Raw genomic sequence first — 25,694 nt, 5'->3', positions numbered from 1 at the left:
TAATTTTTGCGAGGTGTAATGTAACAGAACTGTTCATAAGACATTGCTAATTCCAAGGCATTTATATTTTGTAGGTCCATATACTGTATATACTCATTTTGACCTTATACAGTATTTTAATGTCTGTACATGCATGCATGCAAGCACATATGCACTTGCACAGACATTCAAAGTCACCTTAACATGTGATGGCTCATTACAGTGTTCTCCTTTATACTAAATTGTATGCATTAAAAAAAAAAAAAAAAAAAAAACATTTTAACCAAAAATTAGCTAATAATGTATAGTTCATTTCTTAAAAGCTTGAAATATTTTAAGTTGAAATAATCATAGTTCATAATAAGTGTTTGTCCCTCACCCTTAACCTCGATAAACTGTTACAGGAGGAGTATGAGTTTTGTGGTTATGCTTTGCAGTAATTTGCTTATTCTTGGTTGAATTTTTGTGACCTTATTTGGAGTTGTGAGCAACTACTTTAATTATTCTTATTTTGCACTTTGGTCATACTTTGCCCACCACAGGTTAGGTGCACAATCATTTTGTAAAAAACCTAACCTTGCTTAGCAATTGTTTGTTATGTGCATTTATGAGGGAACTTACCACAGCTCTGAAGATTCATTGGCCTGAAACTATCTATCTAGCATTAAGTCACTTTCCCAGGTGATTTTACTGGCTGGTTAGCATATACGTCAATCAGCTCAGTGTATCATTTTATTTCCTTTTGCAGTATCTGTCGATAGCTGTGATGTATTTGAAGAGATTCTATTAATTAATATCACTGATGACAAATATGTAAATTAACAAAATTAACTGAATGTAACACCCATTATTTGGAAATTCAACTCCCCTTTGTTGATCCTTAAATGAGTTTGACCTTTGCATGCAGCCACTTCCTTTGCATTATTTCTTATGGGAAATTAGTTCTTAATTTACATGTTTTTACTTTAGGTGCATTTCAGGAAAGCATCTGCATAAATTGAGAAATGACCATATTTACTTATATAGTTCATAGGGGACAGTCCTGCTTCAGAAATCCATCATAAAGGAGTACAGTTAGAAGATTTAGAACTAGTAAAAGTTGGTGACATCAAGATGAGAATTGAAGAAATGCTAAGGATTAAAACTTCAGTAAGCAGTGAGTTGAGAGACTTAGAAAATCGAAGGCAGAGACTTCAGGTGAGATTCCTTAGTTGCTTTAAGATGTAGAATCAAATTTAGTGTCTAATGATAATTACTGTATTATAAAATAATTTATTCTACTATGACTTTGAGTGGGACATAAGAATTATAGGAAATGACCAAGAACTCTCGTGATTGTCACAATTGATTGTCATAGCTGATATTCAACACATCAGAGATGTGTTGAATATCAGCAAAGTAAGATCAGTCTGAGGCAACATAATCATCTGCTCTACCCTTCATTTTAGGGGATCTATTACCAGTTTGGACTATATCACTTGAGCAGAAGTGCATTAAAGGGTGAATTTATGTATTTGTATGTGTATAGAACATGGAAAATTTTTCTCTCATGTTCTGGAAGCTTATTATTAGAATATGCAAAATGATGCAAGGAATGTAAGCATCAACTTTAAAAAAATAATGATAAAACAAAATTTTTAAATATATATAGACATACAATAATTATTACTTTATCATATACAAGGTGCAACCCAAAAGTTTCTAGACTAGACTGGGGAAATAAAATTAATTTAGACTTATATTAGTTATATGTTGGCATTGTCTACTCCAAAGTTTATACATTGATCCCAGTGCTTCTCCCACTGTGTTTGAAGCATTTATAGAACTACTGTTTTATGATGCTGTCCAACGCTCTCTGTGATTCAGCTCGAATCTGCACAATGTCGTAGAACAGGGGTCGGCCACATTTTTTGAGTGAAGAGTCATTTTTTATCTAATTAAAAAAGAGAGAATCTGAAGAACTGCACCTCAGCTCAAGCTGGGACGAGTTTTTTTAAGAAATGGAATAGTGGGAAGGTGTTTTATTAAAAAAATATATTTTGAAATATTATTTATTAATACTGAAAAAACGTAACAAACATCCAAGTACGAATTAATGTGACTTTTGTTGTTGAAATTCTTCAGCGAGTCTGTCAACATCAGGCGAGTATGATGTAATTTTCATCTTTAAACATGCTGAGGACTTGCTTGTTCAGACGGTTTCTTGATTTATTTTTAATATAGTTCATGTTCGAAAATATTTGCCCCCCAGAAATATGTCGAACCAAAAACTGAGAGAAGTCCAAATGCAAATATTTTCAAATTTATATACACGTCCGGTAAGCTACTCCACGCATCGAAAACAATTTTGTCTTGCATTTTCAACTCATCTATTGCCGTCCATTTGTGTAGAATTGCAACAGCACCTTTTGCCTCTCCAAATCCTCAATTTCAGTTTTAAGGCATTTTAGCCTTGCACTCCACATGTTCTTGATTTTTGAGTCCATTTCAAATTGTGTTTCACGTGGGCTAAGTTAGAGCTGAAGTTACATGTTCAAAGAGTTGCAGGTTGCTAACCTGTTTTAGAATCTTCACTGTTTAAGTTGAATTTTCATTTTGGAGAACAGGAGGAAGTTAGCATTAGTACAGACATATGATGCAAAAAAGCAAGCTTATATAGCATCAGTCAAAAGGAAAAAAAAAAAAAAAAAAAAAGGAAAAAAAAAAAAAAACAGTTCCCATTTCACTTATTCATTTGCTTCAAATGTTTATCTAGTTCTGCCTTGAACCTATTTAAATTGTTGACCTCCACTATGACAGATGGAAGTTTGTTCCAACAATCAACCATCCACTGGCTAAAGGCAAATTTCCACACATCAATTCTACAACTGCCTTTCCTTGATTTGAATTTACCCTCAGGTGAGTAATCTGAGCAAGAGGAAACATCCCATCAGCATTGAGCTTGCTCAAACCATTCAAAGCCTTATACACCTCAATTGGATCACCTCAAAGGTGCCTAGTCTCCAGATGCTGCAATTTGCAGAACTTGAACCTTTCTTGGTAACAGCAACCCTTTGTTTTCTTCACCAATGTCGTTGCCCTTCTCTGTACTCGTTTCAGCAGCTCTACATCCTTCCTAAAATGTGGCCTGACCATTGCCTTATTCAAGGAGATAATCATCTCCTTATCCCTGCTAGCAAAATTCCTTTATATCATTGATAAGAAACCAGGGTCGATCTACTCTTGCAGCCTTTCTGCACTGCTCAGAAAACTTCATAACTGACTGCACAATTACCCCCAGGTCTTTTTCATTCTCCACTGCCCTAAGTGTAGTGCCACCCAGTTGATATATTATTCTGTGGTTACTGCTACTCATATGCAGTACCTTATATTTGCAAATGTTAAACTTGATGGGCTGAATAAAAATGATGGGCTGAGAGGTTGCCACCTCTCAGCCCATCTGCTCAACTTTTCTAGATCCTGTTGCAGTAGTGTACTGTCGTTAACAACCCTGCCAACCTTCATATTGTCTGCAAACTTGGACATTAACCCTGATATACCTTCATCAATATCGTTAATAAATACAAAAAACAACAATGGGCCCAACATCGAACCCTGGGGGACTCCACCAGTAACATTAGTCCACGAAGAGCAGTTCCCATTGATTACGACTCTGTCTTCTCCCACTCAACCATCCCTTTATTCATAGCAGCAACTTGCCCTTAATGCCATTCTGTTCCAATTTGAACAGTAGTCTTCCATATGTAACAGTATCAAAAGCTTTCCTAAAATCTAAGTATAAGTATATCAAATTTGTCAGAGAAGACTTCCCCTTAATAAACCCTTGCTGTGTGTGAACTATAACTGCAGTCTTGTAATTATAGTGGCGGGGAAACAGGTTAGGAGAATAGGAAGAATGTGGAACCATCACTATTTTATTCTTGACTAAAAATTTCTGAACTAAGCTGTGTGGGCTGGCACGTTGTCATGGTGTAGAACCAATCTTAAGTGCATCATTTAGCATGCTCTGGACATTTGATCTGACCAGCCTTTCCTCTTTTGGGCATAGAGAGATTTTTCACTGAGAAAACTACTGCTTTTTCTATAGGTCATAACCATAAACCCAACTCTCATCCCCCATTTATGACCTTGGAAAGGAATTTTTTGTCCTTTCCAGCCTGTTAAGCTGAGTAACATGGTGGATGTTAAGGAACAGCAAATTTGCATTGAATTTTGTCACAAACTTGGGAAAACAGTTTCAGAGACATACAAAATGTGTAAACAAGTGTTTAGTGATGATGCTATGTGTAGCAAGTAGACACAAACTTTTCAGTGCTATTTGCATTTCAAAGGCATCCAAACTTGGGGGGGGGGTGTGGATTTTGAGCGCTCAGGTCATCCACTGTCAAGTAAGACATGAAAATGTTGAAAAGGTGCATCAGGTCATCAATGAGGACAGATGGTGATTAATGATATTTGTGACTGACCTGATGTTTGCTGATGATAGTGCTATCCTTGCCGGTAACGACGCTGAAGCCACGGACATCCTCTACGACATTGCCCGCATTGCCCGGCCATACGGTTTGAAGATCAATGCTGGTAAGACAAAGGCCCTGACAACAGATGGGTCGCAAGCCACCATCTATCTCGAAGGCGTCCAGATCGAGGAAGTGCAGGACTTTAAATACCTTGGGTCGCTGGTCCAGGAGAAGAAAGTTGCATCCACCATGGAAATCCATAGCAGAATTGGACAGGCGGCCACTGCATTCGCCTCGCTCAAATGGTGTCTGTGGAAGAGGACCAACATTTCCACAAAGACTAAAATCCGACTCTTCCGGACTTTGATCCTGCCCATTCTTCTTTACGGATCGGAAACATGGATTTGTCTCAAGTTAGATTTGAACAAACTTGAGGTATTCCAAATGCAATGCCTGCGGCAGATCTTGGGCATCTCTCTTTGCGACCGCATCACTAATGATACCATCCGTGCCAGATGCCAACAGCAACCAACCATTACCGACCAAATCCAGAAGCGAAGGCTTAGATGGTTTGGCCACTTACGTAGAATGGGCACGAACAGAATACCATCCACACTCCTTTGGAGACAACGACCCACCCAATGGAGCATCCAACGGACCGCGCCTAGGAAAACGTGGGCCAAGCAAGTGGAAAATGACTTGAAGAGCTGACGCCATGGATCGTAAGGTATGGAAGAACATCACAGAGCAAGTCCGAAACCCTGCGGCACCTACAGCAGCATACTGGTTGCGTGGCCAACCGCCTCCCCAGCTGCCAGCTAAGGACCAAAGAAGAAGAAGAAGAAGAAGAAGAACATTCTAGGCCTATTTTATAGTACGTACCAACATTTTAACTAAAAATTCACATATGAGCAGATTCCCTCAAAATTTGTGCTCATTTGCTGTTCCTTAATGTCCACCATATTCAACTACAAAAATTGCAAGGCACACTTAGACAGAAATTGTACAAAAGCACAATATCCTGTTGGTATGAAACCCACCACACCAACTCACAATGAATTTATTCAGCGGTATCTAATAGCTCTCTTCTATACTACATGTGGTTAGTGCTCTACACAGCCAGTCCAGTTACTTTTGGCTTGCCTTGTATATCCCCTGTCACCCACTTTGTGTTTTCTTTCAAATAGTTATCAAACCTCTTCTTAAATTTAATGTGTTTCAGTTCCACAAGATTAGTTGATAGTTTGTCAACAGCTAAATTACTCTTTGCTTAAATAAAATTTTTTTGTATTAGTCTTCTTAATCCCTTTTGCAAGTGGGTTTTTACATGACCTGGAGGTAATTTTTTTCATATTTCATACTTTAACCAAACATTAGAATGGTATTTTATTATTGTCAAAAAAAAAAATCAATTTCATATAAGAAAATTATTTAAGAAATCATAAAAAAAAAAAATCTCATTTATTTTTAAATCTCTACCTTTATATGTGTATTATTTGATTAAATTTCATATGCATATAATCTGAATTACAGAGAATTTCTTCAATTTTTGCTTGCGTTAGCCCACATTGTCTTAAATCTTGCTGAAGGTGTATGCCAATTTTAGAAACCACTACAAATATAAAAATGGCTATTACAGTCAGTCCTTGTATAGCACGATAGTTGTGTTCCTAGAAACCCTCGCGCAATGCAAAATCGTGCAATATAAACAACAGGCCCTATGGGAAAAATAGGGTTAGGTGCCGGCCACCCAAGATTGAACACACATTTGTAACCAAAACATTACCAAACACAATAAATTATCTTAATAAAATACGTAAGTATTTTATTACGACTATTACGTAATAAAATATTGCTACTGCTTTTGCTTCTATCATAAGCAAACTTGTTTTTTGTTTTATTTTCTATCCAAACAGATGACAGCAGTTCCATCTCTTCCAATTCTTTGTGTCTTAATCTAATAGATTTTAATTACACTTTGAGTTGTTCCTGCTATGAAAGTTTTTATTTTCTCTGCATTCTTTGTAATTCTCGGCGTTGCCTCATTTAGGGCTGTAGCACGTGCAATATCACGTGGTCTTTCATTTCACTCAAAGCGTTTCACAATTTCATATTTTTTCTCTATCGACAGAGGCGGACTGGCCATAAGCCTTGCCAGGGAAACCCCAGTGGGCCGCAGTGATTTTGGCCATAAACCATAGTATGAGGCCACTATAAATTTTCCCGGGTAAGAATTTTTGACCCAGTCCACCTCTGTTTATCGATATTGCTTTTCTTTTTCTCTCTGAATCTGCAGTGTCTTCACCAGGACGCTTCCTTTTCACACCTTTTAAGTATTTTACTCATTTTTAGGGAATAGAGCACAATTACAAAACGCGGAGGCACCCTTGATACACATAAACAAAGCTGCACGCGTGTAGCAACTGAATAAACAACACTGTAAAGGCAGAGATACACTATTAATACCTCACATTTTACTAAAGCACATTTCTGGGGCTTACTACCATAAAACAATAAAAACAATTTCCAGTTGCATTTCTGCTAGTGGAATCTGTTATAAACTGGTAGTAAACTTGATCTAATTGCATTTGCAATTATACCGATAGCTGGAATTGTGTTGGTTTTTACGTTATTATGTTGAAATGTGTTTCCCCTTCACTGATATAAAAACATAAATACATTTTCAGAATCTTCTCTTCATTCTTATCGTGTTGTGTTCGGTTGGGGGTGATTCTGCGTTCGACTGCCATTTTTTGTAAACACAAAGGCGAATTGTGCATCTTATATAACACGAACCGAATTCATGTTATATAAGATATCGTTCCCCTATTTATAAATTGTGTATGAACGAATTCGTGTAGTGTAAACACATGTTATACGAGGACTAACTGTACTTGTAAAACAGTTGATAGTTGGCAGCTCATATCTGTAGGGTTTTAAGATTCTGTAAATAGAGAATTGTAATTTGTTGATACTGCATTGAAATGGCATTCATAACATATATATACAGCAGTCTCGATTTACCGGGATCGGCTTAACCGAGACATTTCAAAACTCCAAATTAAAAAAAAAAAAAATCAACCAAAAATCATAAAATTCAAGTAATAAGCAACAAGCAGGGCGTTATAAAGTTGTCATTGGGAGATTATTATCTTGCATTCTCAACTGTCTTCACGCCTGATGCTCAAAAAAAAAAAAAAAAAAAAATCCTGTTTTCCCTGACATAATAAATAGCGAAATAAATAATGAAATTTTATTTCGTTATTTGTCAGGGATAACAAATTTTTTTTCATTTTTTTTTGTTTAGAAATTGCGAAAATGATGGGTAAATGCAAACGAGTTGTGCTTTCAATTAAACAAAAACTTGAAATTATTCAAAAGTTTGAAACCAGTGCATCTGTTAAATCTTTAATGAACCGTTAATAATGTTGGTGACCAAACCGTACACAACATCGTAAAAAATAAAGGCAAGCATCGTATTGGACACGTGAGTAGTAAGTTTTTTTTAATTATCGCCGTATTTTTTGTTTTGCTGAACATTTTTGGATATAGTAAGTCCCTGACTTACGTAACTTCAAACTTACATTAATTTTTTATTTTTTATTTTTTTAGGATTGTAAAATTTAAAACAGAATAATAATAATAAGCAATCAGTAACGAGTATCACAGCATGCACAAATTACACAAACGAGATATGAAGTAACAAGCTTAAAAATAGGAATGAAGAGAAGATTCTTAAAATTTATTTATATTTTTTTTATATCACTGAAGATTTCAGTGAAGGGGATACATTTCACCATATTAACGTAAAATCTCACAGAATTCCAGCTATCTGTATTATTGCAAATGCAATACGATTGAGTTTACTACCCGTTTATAATAAATTGCACTAACAGAAAAGCCCAATAACCCAGAAAGTGCAAATTGTTTTTATTGCTTTATGGTAATGACTTCCAGAAATGTGTTTCAGTAAAATGTGAGCTCTCGTGGGGTGATAATAGTGAGTTTTCGCCTTAACCCTGTGAAGTTTTTTACAGAAAATTTCATTTTGACCATTATCATGGTGCTGACTAAGAGAATAAGTGAAAGCACTACTAGTAAATCTATCAAAAAAAAAAAAAAGGAAGCAATCAATTCATATCAGAAAATTAAAATAAGGATATTTGAAAATCATCAAACATGAACAAGTATCGTGTGGAATTTAGATTTGTCATGTTAACAGCGAACACAATAATAAAGGAGAAAGACAAAATACAAGAAATGGTGAAGGGATCAGCACCAATGAAGTCAACTATGATAACCAAGGCTACGAAATACATATCAGTTTTTTACTGTACAATTTCTTCCTTTAATGTTTTCTTTTCTTATGTGCCACTACATCAATTTCACTGCTGTCCCCAGATAGTTTCTAACTGAACTAATTAAAAATATATAACTATTTTTCTATACATATAAATAATATATAAAAAAATATGTTAGCATTAGCAAAGGCACATGATACAAGAAAGAAAGCTTTTATATAGCATCAGCCAAAAAAAAAAAAAAAAATCCCTTATTTCACCCATCCACTCGCTCCAAATGTTTGTCAAGTTCTGCCTTGAATCTATTTAAGCTATCAACTTCTACAACGACAGATGGAAGTTTGTTTCAGCAATCAACCACCTGCTGGCTAAAGGCAAACTTGTGCACATCCATCCTACAACTGTCCTCCCTCAATTTGAATTTATGCCCTTTCAGGCGATTATTCTGAGATATAACTAACTAATTGAAAATTATATAACTATTTTTCTTCATTCTTCTGAGGATATGTGGTTTTTGTAATTTTGGCATATCACAGATATAGGAGCAATATTTTATTAGTCATTCCCGAGTTACGTAAAACTCAACTTACGTAAAACTCGACTTACATAAGAAGTCCTGGAATGTATGTCGGGGACTTACTGTATTTTTGGATTAACCGGGAAATTGATTATCTGGGATTTTTATTTTACCATGTATCCCGAAAAATCAAGAGTCTACTGTACTTGTACCATTAAAAAAATGTATACTGAGTCTTTCATGTAAAAGGCACTGGGGGCTGCCTCACTTATTTTTAGGTGTAGGATATTTGTTGTCAGGACTTTTTTTCGTCATATTTGGGATGAATTTTTGAGTTTGATGTTAAAATTGGACTGTGTTTACCATTTAGGTTTTACAATTTCTAAATTAAATTATGCATGTTCAACTACTTTTTTTCTTAGTGGAAAAGTCGTTCCCTACCCTCAGTTTAATCTAAAAATGTAATTTCTGTACTTCTAAAACTGATTTTATTTGAAAAAATGGGTGGTAGTTTCTCAGTCATGGAAAACATAATCCTTCAGTAGAAGAATATTCCTTATTCAGATTTAAAACTTCTACTGCAGTCAGCAGTGAACATGGTTAACCATAGCTGGACAAATAGGAAAATAGCGTTAAGAGAAAACATTTAGCATTAGTAAAGGCACACGATGCAGAAAGAAAGCTTATCATCAGCTAAAAAAAAAAACCTTCTCATTTCACCCATCCACTTGCTCCAAATGTTTGTCTAATTCTGCCTTGAATCTATTTAAGCTATCAACTTCTACAATAACAGATGGAACTTGGTTCCAGCAATCAACCACCCGCTGGATAAAGGCAAACTTCTACACATCCATCCTACAACTGTCCTCCCTCAATTTGAATTTATGCCCTCTCAGGCGATTATTCTGAGCAAGAGGAAATATCCCATCAGCATTGAGCATGCTCAAAATGTTCAAGGCTTTATACACCTCAATCAGATCACCTCGCAGGTGCCTAGTCTCCAGACACCAATTTGCAAAACTTAAGCCTTTCTTCGTAAGAGCAACCATTTGTTCCATTCGCTAATCTTGTTGCACTTCTCTGTACTCGTTCCAGCAGCTCTACTTCCTTCTTAAAATGAGGCCTCCAGACCTGTATACAGTACTCAAGGTGTGGCCTGACCATTGCCTTATACAAGGGGATAATCACCTCCTTATCCCTGCTAGAAAAATTCTTGTATATCATTCTTGCGGGCCGTATGCACTGCTTGGAAAACTTCATATCTGCCTGCACAATTACCCCCAGGTCCTTTTCATTGTCTACCACTGTCAGTGTAGTACCACACAGTTGATACGTCACTCTTGGGTTACTGCTTCCCATATGCAGTACTTTACATTTATCAATGTTAAACTTCAGTTGCCACCTCTCAACCCATCTGCTCAACTTTTCTAGATCCTGTTGCAGCAGCGTACTGTCATTAGTGTCATTAATAACCCTGCTGACCTCCATATTGTTTGCAAACTTGGACATTAAGCCTGATATACAATCATCAATATCATTAATAAATTCAGAAAACAGCAATGGACCCAGCACTGAACCCCGGGAAACTGTACTAATAACATTAGTCCACGAAGAGCAGTGTCCATTGATTACCACTCTGTCTTCTCCCATTCAACCATTGCTTTATCCATAGCAGCAATTTTCTTCCAATGCCACACTGCTCCAATTTGTGCAGCAGTCTTCCATGTGCAACAGTATCAAAAGCCTTTTTAGGATCCAAATATATATCAAAATTATTCTTTGTATCCAATTCCTTTGTGGCCACATCAATAAAATTGGTGAGACAAAACTTCCCCTTAACAAACCCATGCTGTGTCTGAGGTATAACTGACGTCTTGTCTAGATGATCCTGCAGTGCTTCTTTAACCAGTGCCTCCGTTTATTTCCCTGGAACAGAAGTTAAACTAATAGGTCTGTAATTACTTGTATCACCCTTTGATCCTATTTGTGAATTGCGGTAACATTTGCACATCTCCAGTCCATGGGTATCTCCCCTGAGTCCAGGGAAGCTCTCATAATTATGGCTAAGGGTTATGGCCAGTTCCCACAATTGGCAAAAGAGTAATGAAGCACTTTTTAACCTATGTTATAGCTAACTGTCTGTTTAGTATATGGTAGTTGGAAATTATATATAGATGGAAATCAGACATTTTATAGTATTTTCTTACCACTTCATCAGTGACTGTAAAGACAGTAAATGGAGTGGGAATTGTTATCAGTTTGAAATATTTTCAGTTATGGTTGAATTTGAATAAATATTAAGGATAAATTTTTAGATTTGAATTAAAATTTGACTGTATGCATTTACTATATAGGAACTTTAGAAAATATATACTTATTTGTTGCCATTGCAACATTACTGTTACTTGTATTGCAATGGCCAAAGGTTTGACCTATGTGGTTTTTGAGAGACACACACGAGTTAATCAATCTTATTATCTTGATTGTTCGTAGGGAATTAGGAACAATCTAGGTAATATAATAATTTTTATAACCTTGTTACTAGAGGTTTGTCTTAAAATTACTGCAAATAAATTTGTTCTGTTGAATCAGCCACTTTAGAATCTCATTGTCAGAAGTCTGTTAATGGGATAAAACAGCTAATTATCTATGTCAGGTTAATTTATATGATAATAAGTACTGCCAATTATTTTATAATACAGGTAGTTCTCGACTTTACGTGTTAATTCATTCCTAGCGTGCACTCGTAAAGTGGGAATTTATTTTCCATAGCCATAATGTTAAAAATAGGGGTTACGTTATAAACATTGAAATTAGTTAACTAATTAGCTTATGTTTAAACAATGATTGATTTATCCAAAGAAATGAAAACATAGTCTGTAAAATCAAGCAAATTATAATAATAGAGAAATTATTTATGACTTACGAATGTTAAAGAATGTTTATTTATCATCATCATTGACTAAATGCACGCTCATTGATCACTCATTATTGGCTTGGCACTTGTTGGTTTGTTGCACAAAGAGTTGTCTTCTTCAGAAATGCTTCAAGAGACGTTTGTTTCCAAGGTAATCTTCTCCTCTTTATAAATTTCAATAGCATAAGCATTTTTTAATTAATGGAACACACAAATTTCAACTAACACAATTTGCGCGTATAAACAAGTTTGCGACGCTTAAAAAAAAAGGAATGAAGAGAAGATTCTGAAAATTTATTTATGTTTTTTATATGATTGAAGATTTCAGTAAAGGGCAAACACATTTCACCATAATAATGTAAAAACCCACTTCCGCTTTCGGTATTTTCACAAATGCAATAACATCGAGTTTACCACTCTGTCACTCTGTTTATAATTGCTTGCAGTAACAGAAAAGCCCAATAAACCAGAAAGTGCAAATTGTTTTTATTGTTTTATGGTCATGACTTCCAGAAATGTGCTTTAGAAAAATATCACAAAGCCGTTTAAAATTGGTTCTTATAACATATGATAATGATGAAAGTGTAGTGCGTTTAATGATTTGAATTGGTAACTAATACAATTTACACCATAAAAACAACCTTTTAGGGAGTTGTATAGTGAAAATTTGAACTTCCGAGGTCGTGGAATGAATTACCAAAAACAACGTGTTATTGGGTTCACATTATGATATTTTTGCGATACGATGGTAACGGATTAATATCGTAAAGTGGGGTACACTATTGTATAGCTGCACGCTTAGTTTCAAATGCAGTATTTATGAAAGTTTAACATTCATTTTTTGCAAATAGTGTTCATATCTTCAATTTTGTTGATACTCGATACTTGGGAGAAAAAACTTGTAAAACCGGGAACTTGTAAAGTGAGAACTGCCTGTAATATTTATTCAACATTAATGTTTAGGTCATAATTCAGTTAAGATTTGGTTTCAGTAGTTGATAGAGTTCATCATGAGCATTTGCTTCACAAGAGTGAAGATTTCAAGCAGCATCAAACATCAGCTAATACCAAGTTACCTGATAAAGAGATGGATGAGTGACTAAGAACTTTGATATTTCTGAATTTCTTCAAGCATTGTTCGGTCTCTCTCTCTCTCTCTCTCTCTCTCTCTCTGCATTCAGTACCAGAATGGAGAGAGAGATCCTCCAATGATCTTAGATGAGTCGCCTTTTCAGTCAAATCTCAAAATGCAAAATTTTATGAAACCGACTGTTCATCTAGATAATATATGCAGAAGGCAGTTAACATATATACTGAGTGATCACTGAATTACGACTACCTACCTAATACTTCGTAGGTCCTCCTTTTGCCCTCAGTAGATGTCAGAAGTGTTCGGGAGGTATGGCCAACCAAGCTGTGTGTAATGCGGTCAGCAGTGCAGGTATAGAGGTGATTGGTGTATCCAGACACCTGATATGCCTTTCCATAGTGTTCCACAAGTGCTCTATGGGATTGGTATCAGGGGAGTTTGAAGGCCAATCGATATGCTGGAAGTCAGAAGGTAGCCCGGTAGCTCGGCGCATTGTCATCTTAGAAGACTCCATTGCCATTCAGGAAAAAGTGTAACATAGCGGGGTGTACACAGTCAGCAAGCAGTTGACAATAGCGGAGATCACTGATACGTTGTTCCACGTGCACCAGGCCGACTGGTCGCGGGTTTGAATCCCACCTCGGGCCTGGATCAGAGTAAAATGCAAAAACTTTGGGAGGTGCATTATGGCCACAGAAGCCAATGCGCCAACAAAAAAAAAAAAATGCACCAAGTGTCCAAGTTCCTGCCAGTGAAACATGCCCCACACCATACAACTGCCTCCCCTGGCCTGCACTTTTGATACCATGCATGATGGATCAAGAGCCTCATGTTGTTGACGCCAAATCAGTATAATACCATCCACGGTGTGGAGTAAATAACGTGACTCATCCGACCAGTACACCTTCTTCCAGTTCATGCATAGTTACCATATGTATGGCGCACTATGGCCATAGTTGCCGATGCGCCTAATAAATCCCGAAACAAACAAACAAACAAACAATCTTCCAGTCTTGTAACGTACAACTTGCATGCTCTTTGCACTAGGCGAGGCTTTTACTCCAATGAACCTTGGTTAGGAGAAGATGCCATAGAGGTCATCTGCTAGTATAGCCCATACGTGCAAGTGTGCGACGCATGGCCATGCCAGATATTGTTCTGGGTTGGCCCATGTTGTATTCGGTAGTCAGCTCTTCAACAGTGCTGCACTGTTCGCCTGTATGAGTTGTCGGACCTGTGCTCACCTCTAACATCAACCTTTCGCTGACCTTTGCTGTTTGGCTGTCGGGTCATTGTTTGACCATTTTGATGCCAGTCCTGGTACACTTTAACTACGGTGGCTCTCGAACACCCCACCAGTTCAACCGTTAGGGAAATCGAAGTGCCAGCTTGTTGAGCACCTACAATCTGTCCTTTATCAAAGTCCAATAAATCCTGCCTTTTACCCATCACGCTCTGAAATTTACTGCTTGCTGAACCATCATCAGCCATTTTCAATCCACTGCAGGATGAAGGCCTCTCCAACAACTTCCCAGTTCCTTCAGTTTTGTGCAATTGCCATCTATTTCACAAAACAGAAGGAACTGGAAAGTTGTGCAATGGCCATCCATTTACTACCCACAAACTCATGAATTTCATATGTTCATCTCAGTCGTTGGACGGCCTGGAGGATCTTCCAGATCCTCTTGCGTACCATTCTGTTATTCTCTTGGTCCATCTGTCATCATGTCTTCGAGCTATGTGTCCTGCCCAAGACCATTTTGGTTCTTTAGTTTGATAAGAATGTCCTTTACTTGAGTTTGCTGCCTAATCCGTGTGTTCTCTTCTTATCTAACAGTCTGATTCCCAATATAATTCGTTCCATTCTTTGCTGTGTTATTCTCAGCTTCTCTTCCATTCTTTTGGTGAGTGCCCAAGTTTCACTTCAATAAGTTATGGTGGGTTAGTATACATTGGTTCATTATTTTATGTTTCAGACAAATTGGGATATTGCTCCTCAGTATGTGACTATATTTCCTGAATGCTATCCATCCAAAATTTATTCTTCTCTTGACTTCCAGCCATTTATCATTATTACAGCTGATGACTTGTCCCAGATAAGTATATGACTCCACATTTTCAATTACTGCTCCTTCAATCATTATATCCCTTTCTATGGCATAGTTGTTCATCATTACTTTTGTTTTAGCCCTATTCATCTTTAGTCCAAAATCCTTACTAACTCTGCATAACTGATTAAGATTTTCCTCTAATTCTTTGGGATCGTGGCTTATGACCACAATGTCATCTGCAAATCGTAAATGGTTTAGGTACTCTCCATTCACATTGACTTCTTTCTGCGACCAGTCTAATCTTCTGAAAGCTTCCTCAAGGGTGGCAGTAAACAACTTCAGAGATATTGTCTCCCCTTTTTGAACTCCTTTCTCAATTTTAAATTTGCTACTGTCTTTGTCTAGTCTAATAAAAGAGGTAGCATTCTCATATATTTTCTTCAAAATCATAATATATGGGGTATCTATGCCTTGTCTTTCCAGTGCCTGAAATATTGCCTTGTGCTGTATGGAGTCAAATGCCTTTTCATAATCCACAAATAGTGGATTATGAAAAGGTGCCAGGCATAATGGTGTTTTTTATTCATTTGCTTTCTCCGTTACCTGTGACATTATGTGAAGGAGGTGAACCATAGTTGAGAATCCTGTCCTAAAGCCAGCTTACTCTTTTGGTTGATTCTTATCAAGTATTCTTTCTAATCTGTTAGTAATGACCCTTGTGAACAATTTGTAGATGTGGGGGTAACAAGCTAATTGGTCTATAATTTCCAATTTCTGATTTATCTCCATTCTTAGGCATCACACCTTTTCTAATGCATTTTTTGAAGGGTCTTGCCAGTTTTTGTGCCATGTCTCTTCCTCCCAATTTTAACAAATCTACAGTAATTTCACCTTCCCCTGGGACTTTCTGATTCTTCATTTTCTTTAACGCATATTCTACCTCATTAGGAAGGATATCGGGTATGTCGTATGTGTTACTAATTTGCGATCCATCTTCCCCACTTCTGGCACCATTCCTTCACTCCTTGTATAATTCTCTATAGTAGTCTTCTGCTATTTGAATTATGCCTTCTCTGCTATTTATAAGTACACCATTGATATTCTTTAGTTTCAGTATCATTTGTCTTTCTGTATTATGCTCATGGCTGCTGATTTAAGTCCTTTGTTTTCCCTTAATGCTTGTTCTACTTTTCTTGTGTTATATCTTCTTATGTCCTCTCTTTCTAATGGCTTTGCATAACTCAGTATACTCAATTTTCTCCTTGTCAGTGTTTATTTTGCTCTTCATTTTTCGTCTTCATTTCATCATGACAAGTGTTTCTTGACTAATTTTTTCTTCTTTGGATTTCTTTTTACCTATAGATTTCTTGGGCTTTATCACTTTCAGAAAGTTGTAATATTCCTCATTGATATCTTGGTCCTGAACCATCTGCAGCAGCTCAAACTTGCTCTTAAGTTCCAGTACATACTGCTTTTTCTCCTCTTCTGTTATCTCAAAGACCTTCGTATTATTTATTCGAGTCAGTTTTTTTCCTTTCTTTTCTTACATCTATATCAAGTGTGCATCTTACCATTTTGTGATCACTTCCAACATTTACCCTATTTAGGATGGCAACATCATTCACAATATATCTTCTGTTAGTGAGAATGAAGTCAATTTCATTAGTTGTTAATCCATTTGGGCTCTTCCATGTCCACTTTCTGTTCACCCTTTTCTTGAAAAAAGTGTTCATTACTGACAATCCCAGAGATTCTGCAAATTCCACAAGTCTTTCACCTCTTTCATTTCTTTCACCAATTCCAAAATTTCCTATAGTTCCCCTTTCTGCACTGGTTTGTCTCTTTCCAACCTTAGCATTGAAGTCCCCCATAATGATAGTGTAGTGGGTTTTCTGCTCATCTAGAAGACTCAATTTCGGTGTACATTTCTTCAACCTCTTCATCATCGTGGCTCGATGTTGGTGCATAAATCATTATAACCTTTAGCTTGTACCTCTTAGAAATCCTTAGTAGTAGTCTCGGCACTCTTGGTGATGTACTTTTGAATTCCAAAATGTTATTTTTTATATCTTTGTGGACCAGAAAGCCAACTCCACCTTCACTCCTTTCATTGTTTCCATTGGTGTACAGCAGATTTCCACTTGATAAACTTATAAGTGATTAATTTCTTCTTGTTTCAGCCAAACCGATGATATTCCAATTCACATTTTCTAATTCCTTTTCCAGCTCTAATATCCTGTTTTCACCGATGAGTGATCTTACGTTGTAACAGGCCAAGTTCAGTTTCCGTGCATGGCAGCCTGGTCATACCCAGAGATTTTTAGCACCCTCTGCTTCCTGATTTGTTTTATATATTGTCCATTTGTTGTTTATATGTTAACAAAGATATATAAAAAAAACTGGAAGTTTGCAAACTGTAGGCTCTTTCCTCTCTTATTAGATTAAGTAAATACAGTAATTTATAGAACTTACACTTGTCTGTACTCAAAGAATTATTCTGTAATTTATAAACAGTTTTTCTGAAATTATTTATATTTGACCAATTTTTATTTTGCTGTTGTTGAACATCATAAATTTAAAATATGTATCTTTTCATTTTAGACAGAGATTGCTGTTTTGAGCCAACGCGTTGAAGCCCTTAAAGCTGAATTCAGTCATCAGCAAGTAGATTTGGAGAGACTCAGAGTGTCTGTTGAGCAAGCCCAGTATGCACAGAAAGAAGTATTAAAAAAAAATACACCTTATATAGCTGCTCCACGCCGAATACTTCCTTCATTAGAAGACAGAATTTCCATCTCACTTCCATCAGTTAAAGCTGTGCATTACTGTCGCATGCATCTGTGTTTTGATTTTTCTCGCTGTTCTTTAACTTCAGGTTTTCCAGTTTACTTTTATCATCCAGATGATCACAGGCTTTCTTGGAGTCAGCTAGAACATTTTGTGAAAACTTCAGTAACAGAAGCTTTGAACATGAACATTCACATTACTTTCGACCCTGCCATTGCTTGCATTTATGTTGTATTAGTTGGAGAATATCAAGGAAGTAAATATTCAGCTGTATTTTTAGAAAGTTACCTAAAAAGCCTCGCTTATTGGAATGGTGATGGAAGAAATCATATATTATTAAATTTAGGAGTAAATGCTAATGCTTCAGATATATTTTATAAAGTAAACACTGGTCGTGCCATTCTTGTACAGTCGCATTTTACAAATCTGCAATTTAGAGAAGGTTTTGATATAATTTCTCCACCTCTTCTGGGACCTGTAAAAGGAAATTTTTGGGAAAGATTACCAGCTCATTCTCCAGCCAGACGAAAATTCTTTTTGTCATATCAAAGTGAACTCAGAATTTCAAAATCTGATATGATAGATACTAGTTTAAGAAAATTATTGGGCAAAGAATTTAAAAACAATGAAAATTTTAACAGAACTCTAAAAAATAAGACTAAGATTGCTATGAATAATTATCTAAGAAAGCTTCAAACAAACATTGGTACTGAAGCTGAACAAGATTGGGAATCATCAGAGGATTTTATAATTGATATCCTTAAGGAGATGAAAGCAACAAGTACTGTTGATAATTTCTTCTTTAGGTTTTCATGTGCAGGTAGCAGTCTAGAAGGTCTAAATTCAGAATGGCTTCTTTGTGCTGGCAGAAACACAAGAGCAGCTCTCTTATCACAGTCAACTTTTACTCTTGTCATTAGTCCATTAAGTTATGATCTTTTAAGTACTACTCAGCTTCACATGCGTGTACTGGAAGGATTACAGTATGGTGCAATACCTGTTATTTTAGGTTCCCATATTCACCTTCCTTTCCAGGAAATGATAGATTGGAAACGAGCTGCGATTTTTCTTCCTAAAGCCAGATCATCAGAGCTTCATTATGTACTGAGAACTTTTTCAGATGCTGATATATTATCTATGAGAAGACAAGGACGCCTTTTGTGGGAACGTTATTTTGCATCTGTTCAACAGGTTGTTAATACAGTTCTTGCTGTTGTTCGAAATCGTATTCAGATTCCTCCTGCTCCAGTTCAAGAAGAGTCATCTCCAAGTGTATTTAATGCTACTTTTCAACCTTTGAGAACTGAATTTGCCGCTGTTCAAGATTCTGATCCTGAAGAAAACTTAGGACCAAATGAACCTCCATTTCCATCATTACGTTATCAGCGTAACCTGTCATATGTTATGTCCCAACAGTACAGCACATGGAATGACCTTGCTGATCCATTTACTCTTTATCCATATATGCCATTTGATCCGCTGCTGCCTTCTGAAGCAAAATTTATAGGTAAATCAAAATTTGTTTCATTTTCATTACAAAACATTAAGCTTACAATTATGAATGTATCTAGAGTGACACACTGTCTGTTCAGAAATAAGTAAAAGTGACTTTTCCTAAAATTTTATATTTGCTTTGCAAAATTGAATATACTTAATAAACTGCATCCAAATCGTGCTGAAAACAGAACAATTGATTTATCTAGAACGGTGAAAGTTGTTGTTTGCAGTAGTGAATTCTGTGTATAGTAGTTTGACTAATTTGGAAGAACAGTGTTAGAATTTCTGAATAATAAGCAATATAACTCTTCTGCAGTCTTTTTTGGTTGTCCTGTAGGTGTTATCACAAAAGTTTTGTGGCTGCAAAAGTATGTTCAAAACTGTTTTGCTATTCAGAATTGTGTTATTTTCATTATTTATTTATTTTATTTTTATTATTATTTTCTTTTGTTGTTGTTTCCACAATAAAATATAGCCAGACTGCAGTACGCGGCATTCAGTCCAAACAATTGTCGTTTCTGATAGTGAATGGTAATTGGTCAGCTGAAATCAGCTGTGGAAGAATAGCATATAGCAGATGTGTCTAACTTCAAGCAGTCTGTGCGTTAATTAGGTCAAAAGATCAGTATTAGCTGAGAATCTGTTAGTTAGATACTTAAGAAATAAAAGTGCTATCCTTAACAGCTTTTTTTTTTTTTTTTTTTATGTAAACCCCAAACACGAGAGGTATTAGAACCTATAGCATTTAGTACCGTGCTTGGGTTGGAGGTTGAGAAGACGAAAGAAGATACTTGTCGACATTGGACTTGAACTTCTGTAGACTAATTTTCAGGAAATACGTATGAAGGAAGATTGTTCCAGAAAACGGCACATAAACGAGTGAATAAACGAGGAAGATGAAAAGTTGGTACTCTGTGAGTTTGAAGTTGGATGGTAAATGGATGTTGGCTGGTGGCAGCACATGTTCGGACTGTTTTGAAAGAGAGAGCAGGAATTATAGAAGCCAATTCAGAAGAATAGTGCCCATGGAAATATCTGTAGAAGAGGCATGCAGCAGAAACAGTACTGTTTCTGCTGTCTGTTAGAGATGAATCATTAATTAACCTAACTGCCCTCTTCTGAATGGAATTAAGAAGCTTGAGAGAGGTTTTTGGCGCACCACCCCAGATGTGGGATGGTAAGGTGGATTTGCAATTTGTACAGAGTGAACAGCTGTTTGGAAGAAAAGTAACGCCGAGAGCGAAAGAGAAAACCAAGTTTTTTAGATGCAAAAGAAGCAATATTTGTAATGTGCTTGTGCCAAGAGAGATTAGAAGTCAGGGTAATTCCCAAAAAGATATATCATTTTGCCTAGAAATCGGAGCGTCACCAAAGATAGGCGTAGGAGCATAAGAATCCTTTTTGCGAGATATATGACAAGACTGAGTTTTAGAAAGATTGAAATCAACTAAGTTGTCTTTGCCCCACTGGAGAATTACCTGGAGATCAGCATTTAAGGAATTAGTAGCAGATTTTCGAAAAGTTGAAGCTGATTGAGCAGGGCAAGGTTTCTCAAAATGGAAAGTGGAATGCAGTGTGCTATCATCGGCAAAACTATGGATAGGATTTCCAGTCAATGGAAGGTCATTAATATACAAGAGGAAAAGAGTTGAGGAAAGAACTGAACCTTGGGGGATACCGGCATTAGTGGAAAAGTTAGAAGACAGAGAGCCATCTACCATCACCCTTAGTGAGTGAACAGAGAGAAAACTGGATAACCAATTACAAAAAAACAGTAGGCAAACCATAAGACGGAGGGTTGTTTAGAAGACTTTTATGCCAGACACAATTGAAAGCCTTTGAGATGTCGAGAGCAACTGCTTGAGTTTCACAGAACTTTTCCATTAAATTAGTCCATAAATGGATAACATAAACCAGAATATCACCAGTGGATCGACACTGGCGGAATACATACTGGCGATCGTAGATCAGACGGAAGGTTTCTAGGTAGTTTAAGAGTTGGCGGTTAATTGATTTCTCCATTACTTTAGGAACAGTAGAAGTAATTGCAATGATGCGATAATTGGATTGGAGAGATTTGTCACCCTTTTTAGGAACTGTCTGGATATGAGAAAATTTCCAAGCAGAAGGGAAAACACCTTTGGAATAAAAAAGTGAAAAAAAAAAAGGCGGCAAAGAACAGGAGTAAGTTGAGGAGCACAGGTTTTGAGAACGAGTGGAGAAATACCATCAGGACCTGGAGCTTTCTTAGCATCAAGATTCGTCAAAAATCCTTCTGACATCCTTTTGACAGAAAACCACAGGAGGCATTGAATGGAACGTGTTGGGAATGGTGGGAGGTGTTTTACCAAGATCATTAATACATGAGCTGGAAGAAAAATGGGATGGTAGCAGGTCAGCTTTATCCTTGGCTGAAGTGACAACAGAAACATCTGGGTTTGACTGAGGTGGGAGCAGAGATGGGCAAAGGTTGCGGCCAATAGCTTTGGCAAGAGACTAGAATGTTTGGCTACCATTAGGGCAAGAAGCAAGTTTTCTACTCTTAGCCTGTTCAAACCCTAGTTTGGACTGATTAATAACTGCCGTACAATTGTTGCGAGCCTTGGTGTAGTCAGAAAATGAAACAAGCCAATTATGATATGCAACGTTCTTTTCTTGAACAGCCTTAGCATATTTATTGGAAAAAAAAGGTTTGGATAAAGGACGAGATTTTAAAGTCGAGTGTGGGATAAAGGATTTCATTCCTACAAGAATAATTTCACTGACACGATCAGAGCAAATGTCGACATCAGAAGTTTTGAAACAGTAATCCGACCAAGGAAAAGAAGAAAAGAAATCTCGCACGTCATCCCATTTTGCATTCTTGTAATGCCAAACAATCAAAGTTGGGAATGGCCATGAGGTAAAGGCTTCATTGAAGAAGAGACAATCACCAAGTTGTGATCTGAGGTGTCTAAAGGACCTCTCACTTCGACCGTAGGCGCCTCCGTAGCCAGGTGGGAAGGAGCAGCAGTGCATAGTACACGCTTCTTGATTAGACCTGGGTTCGAGCCTGTCACCACCAAATATGGAGGATGCGGAAAGGTCAGGGAATGACCACCGCATATCATAGAGCAATATGGCCTTAGTTGCTAATGCTCCTAAAAACCAAAATAACAACAACAATTTCGACCGTGTACTTAGAAGGGTTGTTTGTGAGAAAAAGATCAAGCGTGTTGGCTGTATGGTTAGGATTGTCTGGTATTCTTGTAGGTAAATGATCAATCTTTGTAAGGTCATTAGTAATTGCAAAAGCCTCAGCATCTTGATCAGCTGAGTCGGTGTGACTAGAAAACGGAAGCCAGCTAGAGTTGTGAACGTTAAAATCACCAAGGAAAATTACCTCACTGTTAAGAAAGTTGGACTGTAGAAAGTGAAATTGCAAAGAGAGGAAGTCAAAGAGCTCTAAGTGATTAGTGGAGTTGGGAGAACAGTAGAGACAACGGATGAATTATACACAATGAGGTAGAGAGATTTTAAGCCAGAGAAGATCAAAAGAGGAGATTCCAAATTACCAAGTCTCTGACAGGGAATGTCGGAACGGACATATTCACAAGCACCACCTTTGAGGCGAAAGGAATCACACAGCGAATAATTTGGGCAACTGAGATGAACAGTAGTTGAATCAACGGATAACTGAGATTCTGTCAGAAAAAGTACACTGAGCTTGGCAGACTGCAAGTGGAAATGGACAACGTTGAGATTAGAATTGAGACCATGTATATTTGTGAAATGAATTAGGAACTGTTTAGGAGGTTTAAATCTTTCCACAAATAAGCTTACTCTATTAGTTTGACAATTCATGGTATATTCAATAGTGAGAAAAAGTGGGTGGGACATGCTCTATGAAGTCATGAAATTTTTGGATGTGCTGTACACACGGTATATTCTTACCATGTGTACGCCATACGTGACGTGGCCTCGACAATGCCCCCGCATACACTCTACTCTGACTCCCTCCAGTCACTATCTGGTAGAGTAGAGGTAGCAAGATTATACACTAGCTGATCCGGAAGCCTCCTAAAGAGTTACCAATAGGTTCGGTCCAGTGTACTATCTAGCGGCCGGCCTGCGAACACCGTTTTAGAGCTGTACCCTCGAAATGTAAGGAAGATTGGATCTCGCCACCATGTTCATCATAACCTCAAAAGTCATCAATCATATTGCATGATGGAAGAGATGGGGATGGGTTGACTGGAACTTAGATCCAATAAGCAAAGTGGTGGTATTGCACCGGTTGATGAGTCATCTACCACCTAGTACTTCCTGATAACACAGGAGGGCGGCATTCCTCCATGTGGTGTGGTGTGGACGCCACACCTCGACCCCTGCTTAGGTTGGTTCACACCTGGGTGGTCACCCACCATGTGTTTGTGCATTGAGGTTATACCCAGGATTACTAACAGTCCCACCATCATGAAGGTGCAAGCAGAGGATTTGGGTGTCACAGACCGTCCGGACTTTGCCAAAATTGGGTCCACTTGACTTCAGTGTCACCTGAATATCAGTTCCATCAGTGTTTTAGACTCCCAGGTAGCAAGTACAGCTTGTCTGGTATATCTGAGAGAATGTCTGTGACATCCTTAATGAATTTTCACATGAAATGGGATGTTACTCCATAAAAGAGGCTTACTTTCTGCAACTGGGTGTCACAACACTTGGATAATGACATTAGCTTTTTGAGAAAAGAAATGCATTTATTATCCTAAGAAATGTATACAAAAATGTATTTCATTTTGGTTATACCTACTTAATATGGCAATCATATTAGGACTCTGGCTTATTTTTCATGCACTGTTTAGCAATTAATGCCTTTTCTGCTTCTTGGCTAGCTATAAGATAAGTTTGGGTAAGTAATGCATTTCCTTGAAGTGAAGCCTACAACAGGTACAAATTGATCTGTAATAGTAGCACAAATAAGGTCAAGGAGGCGAGGGCTGCATTGGCTAAGAGAGAAAAGAATGGGGACAAGGAATTTTTCATGTATATGAATGCAACAAAGAAGAAAGCTAATCAGATCAGACCCTTGTGCACTGGACGTGAGAAAGTCTTAGATAACCCAGCTGACATTACAGATGAATTGAATAAGTGCTTTATATTGGTCTTTACCGACAAAAGCCCCAGAGGCTCACATCTGGTGAGTATGGGCTTGGCACACCCAGGGTGCTGAGCTGGATATCATCATTCTTCTTTCTTGGTGATTCCTTTCTACTTCTCTCTCTCTCTCTCTCTCTCTCTCTCTCTCTCTCTCTCTCTCTCTCTCTCTCTCTCTCTCTCTCTCTCTCTCTCTCTCTCTCTCTCTCTCTCTCTCTCTCTCTCTCTCTCTCTCTCTCTCTCTCTCTGAGTAACTCAGAAATTTTTTTTGGCCTGTGCAGCATAAGCCTCGGACTTCCTTGCACCTTATGGCTAATAAAGACCCTTCGTGTTGAGAAAATGCCGTGTGAGTGAGGCTGAGCCGTACGGAAATTAGGGATGTAATTACACATGATTGTTTATTAGAAATGTTTGTAAATGTTTGATTTACAATTAAGGGACAAAAGACCAAGGGGGAAGACCAAGAATGAGATTGCAGGACATGATAAAGACCGATGTCATTAAGAAAGGAGGAAATTGGAGTGAAATCATCGACGGAGAGAAATACATGGACAGGGAATGGTGGCAAGGCTTCATAGTCGACCCGTGGAATAACGGAACAGTGTAGATGATGATGATGTTTATTAGAAAAAACTTTTGAGCATAAAGGCAAGTAAGGCTCCTAGAGTTGATGGCATATATCCAAAGATGCCCTCATAATTAACCATTGAGGTTAAGGGGAGATTCCTTTGGATTGTAGAAGTGCCAATGTATTGCCAACACATCTAAGAGTGAAGTTGGTAACTACACACCCGTTAGTCTGGTTTCGGTGGTAGAAAAAAATCTTAGAGGCAATGATTAAGAATCCAGGGACATTTAGATAAATATAGCATTCTAAAGGACACACATGGCTTTGTTAAAGGTAAATCATGCTCTTAGTTTTTAAGGAGTCCTTATGTGCTGTAATGTAATAACTAGATCGTATG

At 37.3% G+C, this 25,694-nt stretch overlaps 1 protein-coding gene across 1 annotated transcript in view; it reads left to right on the top strand.

Moving 5' to 3' along the window:
• The first annotated feature begins 390 nt into the window (after positions 1-390).
• botv (exostosin like glycosyltransferase 3) overlaps positions 391-25,694 on the top strand; it is a 213,038-nt gene continuing 187,734 nt past the window's right edge. The window contains exons 1-5 of the mRNA XM_090374579.1: positions 391-415; positions 728-792; positions 1,006-1,176; positions 17,914-18,688; positions 18,839-19,606. Coding sequence (XP_090230705.1) covers positions 391-415; positions 728-792; positions 1,006-1,176; positions 17,914-18,688; positions 18,839-19,606 — 1,804 coding nt within the window. The remainder of the gene's footprint in view (positions 416-727; positions 793-1,005; positions 1,177-17,913; positions 18,689-18,838; positions 19,607-25,694) is intronic.

The sequence above is a fragment of the Mastigoproctus giganteus genome, chromosome 5 (genome assembly GCF_048544385.1).
Source record: "Mastigoproctus giganteus isolate SK-2022 chromosome 5, ASM4854438v1, whole genome shotgun sequence".
Classification (NCBI taxonomy): Eukaryota; Metazoa; Arthropoda; class Arachnida; order Uropygi; family Thelyphonidae; genus Mastigoproctus; species Mastigoproctus giganteus.
This window is presented reverse-complemented; position numbering and strand designations above follow the sequence as displayed.